The sequence below is a fragment of the Neomonachus schauinslandi genome, chromosome 14, assembly GCF_002201575.2.
Source record: "Neomonachus schauinslandi chromosome 14, ASM220157v2, whole genome shotgun sequence".
In the NCBI taxonomy this organism is placed as follows: domain Eukaryota; kingdom Metazoa; phylum Chordata; class Mammalia; order Carnivora; family Phocidae; genus Neomonachus; species Neomonachus schauinslandi.
Window position 1 is genome coordinate 72711725 of NC_058416.1, and position 12435 is coordinate 72724159.

General features: G+C 48.9%; 1 protein-coding gene across 1 annotated transcript; it reads right to left on the reverse strand.

Annotated features, from left to right (window-relative positions):
- Positions 1-1719: 1719 nt before the first annotated feature.
- On the reverse strand, positions 1720-8752 carry CRYBA4 (crystallin beta A4). The gene is made up of 6 exons (XM_021703517.1): positions 8722-8752; positions 8083-8133; positions 7304-7422; positions 5724-5865; positions 3702-3844; positions 1720-2054 (listed from the first exon to the last, which is right to left on the reverse strand). Exons 2-6 carry the CDS (start codon positions 8119-8121, stop codon positions 1907-1909), a joined length of 591 nt encoding a protein of 196 aa, XP_021559192.1. The 5' UTR covers positions 8122-8133; positions 8722-8752; the 3' UTR covers positions 1720-1906.
- Between the last annotated feature and the right edge of the window lie 3683 nt (positions 8753-12435).

Below are 12435 nucleotides of genomic sequence, written 5' to 3' on the forward strand. Positions count from 1 at the left end.
CTGCTTGTGTTCTCTCCCTGTCAAATAAACAAATAAAGTCTTTTTTAAAAAAAGAATTTAATTAAAAAGTAAAATAACAAACACAAACTAGGGACAATTTTGCAGGAAGATAGGAATCCTCAATATAAGTGCACCTAGGAGCACCTGGCTGCCTCAGTCCGTAGAGCGTGAGACTCTTGATCTCAGGGTCATGAGTTCAAGCCCAAGTCGGGTGTAGAGATTACTTAAAAAATATGTATGTATTGGAGTGCCTGGTGGCTCAGTCGGTTAAGTGTCTGCCTTCAGCTCAGGCCATGATCTCAGGGTCCTGGGACTGAGCTCCACATGGGGCTCCCCACTCAGCGGGGAGCCTGCTTGTCCCTCTCTCTCTGCCCCTCCCCCTGCTCATGCTCTCTCTCTCTCTCTCTCTCTCTCTCACATGCTCTCTCTCAAATAAATAAATAATAAAATATTTTAAAAATAAATGTATATATATGTATATGTAAGTGCACCTAATAACAAAGTATCAACATTCTGGAATAAAAAAAAAAAATCAGGAAGCAAAAATGCATAAAACTAAAGGGAGAAACAGATAAACCCAGGTTATAATAGGAGATATTAACAACCCTCTTTCAGTGATTGATAAAAATCTGAGTTTAAAACAATCGGAAAAAATGTAGAAAAATCTAACCCACACTTGCCAAAAACACCAACCAACCTCAACTTGACCTAATTGACATTGACAGAACACTATACCCGATAACTGCAAAATTTAATCAGTTTTCAACTGCGCATCCAAGTCTATCAAGAATAGATGGGGCGCCTGGGTGGCTCAGTCGTTGAGCATCTGCCTTCAGCTCAAGTCATGACCCCAGGGTCCTGGGATCGAGCCCCACATCGGGCTCCCTGCTCAGCGGGGAGCCTGCTTCTCCCTCTCCCACTCCCCCTGCTTGTGTTCCCTCTCTCGCTGTCTCTCTCTCTCTAATAAATAAATAAAATCTTAAAAATAAATAAATAAAGGGGCTCCTGGGTGGCTTAGTCGTTAAGCATCTGCCTTCAGCTTGGGTCATGATCCCAGGGTCCTGGGATCGAGCCCCGCATCGGGCTCCCTGCTCAGCGGGGAGCCTGCTTCTCCCTTTCCCACTCACCCTGCTTGTGTTCCCTCTCTCGCTGTGTCTCTCTCTGTCAAATAAATAAATAAAAAATTCGCTTGGCCCTAAAATAAGTCTGGGCTCATTTTAGAGTGTTGAAATCTTATATCATTCCAATTTTAGTATATGTGCTGCCGAAGCAAGTACGAGTGTTGAAATCTTTAGAGTGGTTCTCTGACCACAATGCACTTGAGAACAAATCGGTAACAATACAATATCTAGAAAATCCCAAAAGATAAGATACCATGAAAGAACCCACGGGCCAAAGAAGAACTCACAAGGGAAACTAGGAACTATCAGACTGAATGATTCAAATTGGGGGGAAGCAGCTAAAGTTGTGTTCATAGGGAAATTGATAGCTCTAAAAGACTCTACTGGGGGAGAAAAGCAGCACCTGCAATCAATGATCCAAGAGTCTACCCTTACAAGCTAGAAAAATTAAGAATAAAGTAAACCCAAAGTAAATAGAAGCAAAGAAACGGTGAAGAGTAAGACTCAGCGAAGCAGGACACAGACAAATGGTCGAACAAATCAACAAAGCGGAAAAATCGGTTCCTTGGAAGGATCAATGAAATTGAAAAGCACAAGCTAGCACTAGACCTTCTTTTTTATTACTTTTTGTTTTTCGTGCTGACGGTGCATGAACTGGCTCACATGGCTGCTGGGTTCACAGGGGCCACGGGGGGAGGCAGAGAAGGGGGCACAGGAGAACCTCCACAGCTCCTCCATCCAGACAGGCACGCGTTTGTTCCTCAGCCCCGCGCCGGTCCCCCTGCTCACTGCTGGATCCTGCGGACGCTCTGCACCTGGAAGGTCTGGGCGTGAGAGCCCCACTCTCGGAAATGCTTGTAGTCGCCTGAGTGGTGATCGCACTCCAGCACATACTGAAAGCCTCGGTAGCCGGGAAACTGGGAGCAAACCCAGCTGGGGAAGGGAAGAGGCAGACCGTTACCCTAGAGAAGCACCAGCAAGGTGAGCACACGGGGACCAAGGGACCCGTGCTGCATACACATTCCAGCCATCCTGGCCTTCCTTTGATGCCTGGAATGTGCCCTGCTCCCCTCCCCCCACACCACTGGGCCTGTGATCATGCTGTTCCCTCTGCCAAGAACACCATTCCAGCCATTCTTTGCCCAGCCACTGGCCAAGTTGTATTTATCCTTCGGGTCTCAGCTTGTTCTGAGGACTGGTTCTCCAAGTCAGGCCACACTCTTACTGGTCCTCTGTAGCTCTCATATAATTAGACAATTATCAGATTATTTGTAAAATGTCAGCCTCCTCTGACAGCAGGTGAGCTCCTGGGTGTAGGGGTGTGTGTGTGTCTGGTTCATTGGGATCTCTGGTGCAGAGTGCAATGCCCGGCACAGAGGAGGGGCTAATAAATACTGAAAGAAGGAAGGGAGGGAGGAAGGGAAGGAAGGAAGGAAGGAAGGAAGGAAGGAAGGAAGGAAGGAAGGAAGGAAGGAAAGGAGGGAGGGAGGGAAGGAGGGAGGAAGGAGGAATCTTATTCCTTCCCCTCCTCCCTTAGCCAGAAGCCCTTCCAAGGAAAAGGTTATTGTTCTTTCCATTCATTGACCCTTACATTGTTCAGGATTGGACAAGAATTGGTGTCTCATTTTCTGAGCTTCCATTTCCCCTCTATAAGGAAGAAGTGGACTCAAGAATCACAAGAGGTCCATCCTACTCTGGAACAACAAGATTCTCTGATGGTTAAAAAAAAAACAAACAAACAACAACAAAAACCACCTCCCACCTTCGCCCCCGCCGGGAGCCAAACAGCACCTAGAAGGTGATTGTAATGTCCTCCCTAAGTGAAGACCTCACATCTTGCATTCACCTGCCAGCCCCTGGGGGAAAGTGTGGGAAGGGTCAGTCAGTTCTGGGCTTGAAACCGGATTCAGTCACCTAGCTCCTGGTGGACTTGGAGCAGGTTGCTTGAGCCACACCTATTTCTTCATGACTGGGCATCAGTTCTCTCCTCTTCCGGGGGAGAGACCCCCCCACCCCTCCACCTCTCAGGCAATGTGGGAAAATTGGCAACGAGCATGTGATCAGTCCTAGCCAATCAGACCACCCCCTTCCTGCACAGGACAACTGGGTCAAAATTGAGCACATGACCCAAGTTGGGCCAGTGAGAGCCTTTCCTAGAACCTTTGGTGGAATCGCTAAGAAAGAGGCCCTCTCTTTCCCTGGGGCTGGCTGGAGTAAGGATGAAGCTGCCCCATTGCCTTTGCTTGGCAAGAGCTTGCCTGAGAATATAGCCACGGTGAGGCAGACAGAGCAAGAGAGGGAGAAAGACAGACCCCTGCCATAGCACCTGGATCCAGCTGTGCCTGAAGCTAGTGACAAGGGTCAGTAAATATCCTTTGGGCATAGTATCAGTTTGATATGGGACTCTGCCACTCGTGGTCCCACAAATTCTGCCTGATCCCTCCCTGTGCCTCAGTGTCCTCCTCTGGAATGTGGGCATCAGAGCCCCAAAGTCCCCAGCACAGAGTTTTCACAGGAGTTATCCCTACCCCTCCCAACAGCCTCTCTTTCCCTGCCAGGCAGAGCCTTGGATTCACTTACGCCCCCGAGTGGACGTGGAAGGAGCCCACTTCATTGCCATCCCAGCCCATGGCCTGGAGGGAGGAGTAGTCATCACTCAGCTCCCCTTTCCTGCCCAGAAAGTTCTCTTGCTCGAAGATGGTCAGCCTCGAGTCACGGTGGTTCTGTAGGCAGAGGAAACGGTCGGACCACCAGGCACCCAGATGAGAACCCAGGAGCCTCTGCTGACACCCCTACTCTTGTCCCCCCAAATCAGCCTTTCTTACAAACCCTTTGGGAGGGTGATAAGGCAACAAAACCTTACCAAAGGTATATACCATTTGTCCTTCCAGAAATGTACACAGGGAAAACAACTATGAAACCAATAAGCGGCAAGGATGTTTATCCCAGCCTTGGAGATAACAATTAAAAAGATAAGGAAGGGCGCGCCTGGGTGGCTCAGTCGTTAAGTGTCTGTCTTAGGCTCAGGTCATGATCCCGAGCCCCACGTGGGCTCCCCGCTCAGCGGGAAGCCTGCTTCTCCCTCTCCCGCTCCCCCTGCTTGTGTTCCCTCTCTCGCTGTGTCTCTCTCTGTCAAATGAATAAATAAAATCTTTAAAATTAAATAAAAATAAATAAAAAGATGAGGAAGGGAGGGAGGAAGGGACTCAACCTGAATGTCCCCAACTGGGGGATCAAGTGGTTAACTGAGGTAAGAAGAGGATTATTGTGATCTGGGTTCAAATCCTGACTCTCCGTGTACCAGCTGGGACATGTCACACAGCGTTTCTCAGCTGTTTCCGGACTCGTAAAATGAAACTAACCGCCTCCACTTGTCAGGATGGTTTGGAGGACAAAACGAAATCAGAAGCTGTAAACTGTGTGAAATCAGGGATAGTATCTATCACGGTCCACTGTGGGTCCCTGTATCGGCGCAATGCCTGGACCATTGTGGAATATAGGAGCAAATGAACTTACTCACAACTTGAAATACTGGGGAGCTATGAACAATGATGCTGTCAGTGAGATTTAATCACCCGGGAGGATGATTGTGATCTATTGCCCGGTGAGACAAGCTGGTTTCCAAGCTTGTTCCATTTCAATTCCACTTTTGTAACGAAGTTGCAAGTGTGCCTAGATACATGGGTACAAGTGATATAGGTGGATAGATTTAGACACAGATGTCAGTATCAGTTGGTGTAGGCAGAATCTGTGAATAACAAACAAGAACAAAGTAAGTCTCCAGCACTGTTAAGACTGGGCTTCTGTCTCAGATGTGTGGGTATGAGTGACTTTTCTTACTCTGCCGCATCAGGTTTCTTTCCGAACGTTGGGTGATAAATCTATGCGCCTTGTATGATTTTTAAATTAATGAAAGTTGGGTCCCTGAGTGGCTCAGTTGGTTAAGCGACTGCCTTCGGCTCAGGTCATGATCCTGGAGTCCCGGGATCGAGTCCCGCATCGGGCTCCCTGCTCAGCGGGGAGTCTGCTTCTCCCTCTGACCCTCCCCCCTCTCATGCTCTCTGTCTCTCATTCTCTCTCTCGCAAATAAATAAAAAATTTTTTAAAAATAAAAAATAAAAAAAATAAATTAATGAAAGCTGCTTTTGAAGAAAAAAAATACATCTTTTTGAGCCTCAGCTCTTTCATCTGTAAGATAAAGATAACCATGCCCACCTCCACCCATACTCCATAAACAGTAACTAGAGTATAAAACCAGGAACACTGATAATGAATCAGGAAGAAGAAATAGAACCTTCCTCCCCATCTTGTCCTGCCACCTCTGGCACTCAGCTTCTCCAGTATCCCCTGAGTCATGAACAGAGGGACATAAAACACGCAGGAGCTCATGTCATAACCAAAGTCGTGAGGGTCACAATGTGTGCGGTGGTCTGGTCTAGATGCTACCTATTCTTCCCTGACATCTTGAAATGAAGAGACCAAGGCTCAGAGAGGGGAGGGAAGGGTGCCCCATCACAGAGCTTGAAGAAGTGACATGAGCATTTGAACTCTGGGATGGTCAGTTCCTAAACCCCACTGGGACGACGTGGTGGCAGGACTCACAGCGCAGGCCACCGGTCGGAAGGAGGTGAGCCTATCGGCGGGATAGGCGGTGTTACCACTCCAGGCGTCCCAGCATGGGTACTCGCCCCGTTCCAGCACGTACTGCTGCCCTTGGAAGCCAGCATGCTCAAAGCCTACCCACCTGTGGATAGAGGGTAGAGAGTGCAAGAGGTAAGAGACCCCTCATCCCGAGTTCGAGACCAATGGTTATCATTTGGGAGTTACCCTTTGGGAGGCATTTAGCCAAAGCCTAGAGACATTTTTTAGTTGTCACACTGGGAGGAGGGAGGAGCCTGTATCCCTGTACCCCTACCCTGGAGGGTACAGCTTCGAGCCACAGCTGAAGCATGGATTGGGTCCTCACCAGCAGGGTGCCCACCACTCCTGCTGTCATCTGGTCCCTTTCGGTGTCATCCTGTGGGACGAGGGACACACACAGGAGGCTGCCACCATGATGACCTTGCATTTGCTGTCTACTTAAGTAACAGACTGTCTTATGTAAGTAATAAACCTGAGCTTATTTTCTCCTTCCAGGCAAAATCTGTCAGTCTGCTGGACATATCCCTGGACAGGTTGCTGCTCCCATCTGATCCCCAATTCCCCACCTGTACAAAGCAGAAGCTAAAAGAGTTTGTTCCCCCAGCTGTGAGGTGCATAAATACCACCCAAGATTACCTTAGTGGCACTCACAGGCATAATATAAAGTGACTCCAAATCACATAGAGAGAACATGGCTCTCCTTTCCATCTACTTCCCAAACTTCTAGAAACTTGTATCCAGTATGGTAGCCACTGGCCACATGTAGCTAATTAAATTTAAACATATAAAATTTAATTTAATTAAAAATTCAGTTCTTTAGATGCACCAGCTACATTTCAAGTCCTCAGTGGTCATATGTGGCCAGTGTTTCAAATAATGCAGACCTGGAACATTTTCATCATTACAGAAAGTGCTACAGAAAAAGCTGCTGATATAGATAGAAGCCTCAGTGTGATATTAGTGTGTCATTAATACTTCCACATTTCATTAATCTCTCTCTTTTGCTTTTAACACAACATACCTTGTGCTCAGAGCCTCCGGCAACAATGTTCAACTAAAGATTAATAGCATTATTTTTTACTATATATATTTTTATAGTTACCTTCTATTTTTGGCAAGTGATTTTTTTTTCTTTGAATTTATGCTTAAGAGGGACATTTCACACCCAACACTTGATTCTAAAAGTCTGCCCCTACAAGGCTGCCTCATCCAATAGGCAGGATCTGTGTGAATGATGATTTGTACATTTGGGCAGTGCACAACCTGCTTAACCTTACACTACTGTCTTGCACACTCCCCAGCACTTCGGACCCAAGGAAGGCACGCTGGTACAGTTAGAGCCTGGGAAGGTAGGGCCTAGAACACCCCTTTCTAGATCCTTTCCTGTCCCCCCCACCCACCCAAGATGACCTTAGTCATCGGTCTAAGTCATACGGTAGCCACTGGCCACATGTAGCTAATTAAATTTAAACATATAAAATTTAATTTAATTTAATTAAAAATTCAGTTCTTTAGATGCACCGGGTCCCCCCCAGACTCACGCTCCACTCAGCACTTTCAAAGATCGCACAGTCTCAAAGCCAAGCTCCAGGACACTGGGGCACTCGGTGGTAAACTCATGCCTCCGGCCCTGGAAGCCCTCCTCATCCCACACCACAATCTGTGACAGAGAGAAAAGGTGGAGACCAGCATCAGAGTCCTGTGGGGGATGAGGGATTAGGACCTCACCCCAGGATTAAGGGTGGAGCAGGGCAGGGTGAAGTAAGGACTGCAAACTCAGATGCCTCCAGGGGCCAGATAGTTGATGGGGGAGGGCCACTAACTGGAAAGCACAGATCCCATAAATGGGTGATCTCTGCTCAGCACTACCGATTTTTGCCCCCTGGGAATGCTGGCCAGCTTTTCCAATATCTCAAGACAATCACTATATCTGGACTTTTCTGTGGACCCTCCAGGTTTTTAAAGGCTGATGACAAATTCAAAAAAAAAAAATTTTTTTAACACAGAGGGGGCCAAAGAAACCATTTCCAAAGACTGTGTACAATCACCAGTTTGTCACCTCTGCCAGAGTGTCACTGGTTAAATCTGGGGACCAGAAGACGCCAGTTCAAATCGAGACCCTGTGTGCAACCTTGGGCAAGTCCCTTCCCCTCTTTGAGCTTCGACTGCATCCTCTGCAAAATGGGGCCTCATAACATGCCCCGCAGAATGAGGTGGGGATTCAATGGAGGAGGATCAAGGGGGTCCCCTGGACCTGGGTTTGACCTCTGAACCCTCCTCACTCCTCAGACACCCCCCCCCGCCCCGTGCCTCTTCCTACCTTCCAGTGTCCTGCGGACTTGGTGCACTGCAGGGTCATGTTGCCAGCTTCCTACACAAGAGAAGAACGCGATAACCTGTCGCCCTGACCGTCTGCTGTCCTTCTGGATGATAAAGTCTAGTTTGGGCAGGATCAGGATCCAAATGGGATCCAGGTATGACTGGGCTAGTCCTCTCCTTCCCAATGTGTGACTTTCCATCCGCCATGAATGTCATCTCCCTTACTTGCATCCTATACACCATCTCAAAACTTATCCATTCTGGGTCCCCTTGCCTCTGAGCCCCACTCTGTATTAATTTATCTGCTCACTATGGGACAATTTCTGTGGCTCCCAGTGGGACGGATCGTGCTAGCCAGTGCCGCGGTGCTAAGTTTAAAGAGAGCCTCCCTAAGACGGCACCTGACACAAAGAAGTCTCTAATGGTGGCAATCGAGGCTAACAGGACTCTAGGATAATTTTGTTTTTAAATGAGCGTGGCGGGTATTGGTCTTGACATTGGGGGCCTGACCTTGGTTAGGGTGAGGATGACATTCAGGGAGGCACAGTGACATCCCCAGGACTGGAGACCTGGTCTCCCCACCTCCCGAGATGCTTGCTCAGAGCGTGGATCCCACCCCTTCTCCCAGCCTGGGACTTACCAAGATGGACCCAGAGAATATGCCAGAACGTGCTGGGACGAGCCGAGGTCAGGCTCTTATAGGCAGAGAGGAGAGAGGGCCCCTGGGAGACAAAGCTCCGACTCAGCATGCGAGCAGCCAAAACAAAAGCCGGTCCTGGCTGAAGTCCCAGCGGAGAGGTGTCAGCAGCGCTGGCTACAGCTGGAAGGGAAAGGGTCAGGTGGCCCCGCTCAGGGATCAGCCATGAAGAAGAGAAGGGGAAGTTCTACCTTAATCAGCTCCATGGGACTCCTGACTGGAGCAAGAGAATGAGCACTGGCCAGGGAATCCGAAAACTTCACCCTTCCTAGCTACATGACCCAGGGCAGGTCTCTCCTCCTCAATATCTGCCTATAAAACAGGACAAGGATAAACCACATCACGGGGTTGTTGTGAGGTTATGTAACATGCCTGGCACAGAGAATACATTCAACAAATGCCTATACGTTTCCTCCTCCCACACCCTTTCCTCTTCCAGCAGGGGCAATTGGGGTAGGCTTCATGTTGGAGGTAGCATTTATTTTTTTTTAAAGATTTTATTTATTTATTTGAGAGAGAGAAAGAGAGAGAGAGCAAATGAGCATGAGTCGGGGGAGAAGCAGAAGGAGAGGGACAAGCAGACTCCGCACTGAGCACAGAGCCAGTCACAGGGCTCCATCCCATGACCCTGAGATCATGACCCCAGCCAAAATCAAGAGTCGGATGCCTAACTGACTGAACCACCAGGTGCCCCTGGAGGTGGCATTTAACCTAGACTCCAAAGGGCGAGGAGGATTTGTACAAAGTGAGATGCAAGGAATGCTTCTTCTAAGCATAAGTGTGGAGGTGGGAAGTTGGGGTATATGTATGAGAAAGAGCAGGTAGCCCAATTGGGCTGGAGTTCAGGGGCCCTGCAAGAGGGAGCCAGGCAAGAAAGGCAGGCTGAGCCAGGGTCTCCAGGACCCACAGAGTTCAAAAAGGAGTCCAGATGGCTCTGTAGGCAGAATAAAGGAGCTGGTGGGTGTGAACGTGCTGTGCAAACAGTAGCACACCTGTCAGGTATCCAGGGTTTGTAAAACTCACTTTGAATACCCTCTCCCTCTGCTCCTACCCTCTGGGTTGACCCAAGAGGGGCCTCTCACAGCATAGGAAAGAGCGTGGCTGGAAACAAGACCACTCTTGTGGGTGGAATCCAGCCCTGCCTCCTAACATCTGGGTGACCTGGAGGATGTCCGATCTCAGCTCCTGGCCTGTAAAATGGCTACATTAGCTCCCTCCTGGGCTGGTTACATGCAGCCTTATTAAATGCATGACTCTGATGAAAGGCTACCATGAAAGATAAAAGGCTAGGGGCCAGGCAGCCTGGGTCTGCATCCCACCTCGAGCGTGTGACTTAATCTCTCTGAGCTTCAGTTTCCTCATGTACAAAATGGCTATAAAAATAAATAAATAAATCGGGCTTAGCCTAAGAGATCGGGGTATTATGAGGGTAAATGTGAATTACACACAAAAAGCACTTTCTGTTCGGAACTGCTCCTGAAACACAGAAAGCATTATGTGCCTCCTCATTGTCATCATCGTTGCTAATAATAAAAATGATTACTGTTAAGGTATCTGTGCCTCCGTGTTGATTGCAGTGTTATTCATAATAGCTAAGATATGGGGAGAACCTAAGTGTCCACCAATGGATGAAGGGATAAAGAAGATGTGATATGTATATGTGCATATATAAATATATATATGTATGTATGTATATTACTTAGCCATGAGAAAGAAGAAAATTCTTCCATTTGCAGTAACATGGATGGACTTCATTATGCTCATTGAACTATGTCAGACAGAGAAAGACAAATACTGTATCATATCGCTTATATACGAGATTACGAAAGACAGACTCAGAAACAGAGAGTAAAATGATGTTTCAGGGGTTGGGGCGTGGAGGAAATGGGGACAAACTCCCAGTTATACAATTAGGAAGTTTGGGCGTGTAGTGTACAGCATGGTGATTATCCCTAATAATACTGCATCACGTACTTGAATGTTGTTAAGAGAAGAGATCTTCAATGTTCTCAACCACAAAGACAAAACAGTAATTGTGTGATCTGATGGGAGGCGGTAGCTAATACGATGGTGGTAATCATTTTGCGATTTATGCATGTATCAAATCAATGCATCATATACCCTATACTTACACAGTGTTATGTGTCAACTGTGTCTCCATAAAGCTGAAAAAATACTACTAAATAATTCTTCATATAAAAGCAGGAGTGCATCGTTTTCAAGAACTTAGGTGCAGGGGCGCGTGGGCGGCTCAGTCGTTAAGCGACTGCCTTCAGCGCAGGTCATGATCCCATGGTCCTGGGATCGAGCCCCGCATCGGGCTCCCTGTTCGGCAGGGAGCCTGCTTCTCCCCCTCCCGCTCCCCCTGCTTGTGTTCCCTCTCTGGCTGTGTCTCTCTCTGTCAAATAAATATATCAATAAAATCTTAAAAAAAAAAAAAAAGAGCTTAGGTTCAGGAGTTAGAATGTGACTCCTGATTCCATTTCATCGATGAGCTAACAGGCTGAGAGCAGAGGAAGGGACTTGCCCATAGTGAGGATTGCAGGACCCAAGTCAGTAAAATGCTCAGGGTGTAGCCACCCAGCCTGGGGGGCCAGCCCCTACCTCTGCCCCCACCCTTTGGCAGGTGGCCCATGGAACTGCCCCAGACAGCCTGGCCTTGAAGCCCAGACCTGTGGGTTCCCCCGCCACCAGCCACAGGCATCTTGGCCCCTGTTCCAGCGGCTGCCCCATCCTGTGGTTCCTGCCCCCCTCCCAGGCCTTGGCGCAGGATGAAAGGCCGAGGGGGAGGCTGGGAAGCGAGGGGATGTGGGCTGGGGGTGGAGGAAGAGCTGGCAGAGCTGGCCCCAGGCCATGGTGATCTCAAGGCCCCAGGCCATGGTGATCTCAAGGACAGGATCTGGGCTCTGTGGGGGCTGGGTCCCGCCTGCCACAAAAGAGGCAGGAACCAGGGCCACCACCAGCACCTAGGGCCAGGGAGCCAGACCTCAGGCTGATCTGGCCCAACAGTTCCCCAGCTCTACTGTGAGTTCACACTGTGGGACCTTGGAGAAGTCACCTGTTCCAGCTCGGCCTCAGTTTCCCCATTTGTGAAAGGAAGGAATTGGATGAGAAGACTCCTGGCGTCTATTCCATTGTTCTGAGTTTTTATTGCTCTATTTGACTTCTGTCTCTCTGTCTCCTCCCCTTCGCTGTCCGTCTCCCCCTCTGTTCCTCTGCAGTTCCGTTTTCTTTCTTTGTCTGTGACTCTCCACTTCTCCCAGCCAGTCACCCTATTTCTCTCCCCCCATCCTGGTTCCCCTATCTCCCTCTGTACCCCAGCTTCCATTATGAGCCATTGGCAGGACCACTTAGTCCTCCCAAATTGATTGAGGGTGCACTCTGTGCCAGACCCTTGTGCTCAGTGCTGGGGTCCAACAGAGCACAAGAAATGGTGGGGCTTGGGGCTTCCCCAGGGAAGCTCCGAGATGGCCGGTCATGTTCAGGGCCACCAGCTCTGTCCCTGGGGTCAGAGTATGGAGGGGAGGTTGTACAGGCAGATCAGGGAGGAGTAGGGGAAGAATCTAGGCCCAGTGTGGGCAGAGGAACAAGACTCAGGCTTTGAACATTCAACTCACCCGAGCACAGCTCCCCCACCCCCTGCCTCTATCCTGCTCT

Bases quoted from the DNA above. Each gene is read 5' to 3' on its own strand.
- CRYBA4 (XM_021703517.1), bottom strand. From the start codon at position 8,121: ATGACCCTGCAGTGCACCAAGTCCGCAGGACACTGGAAG. The intron at 7,423-8,082 runs GTAGGAAGAGGC...TCTCTGTCACAG, and splicing joins AGTCCGCAGGACACTGGAAG to ATTGTGGTGTGGGATGAGGA. The intron at 5,866-7,303 runs GTGAGTCTGGGG...CTCTATCCACAG, and splicing joins TTGAAAGTGCTGAGTGGAGC to GTGGGTAGGCTTTGAGCATG.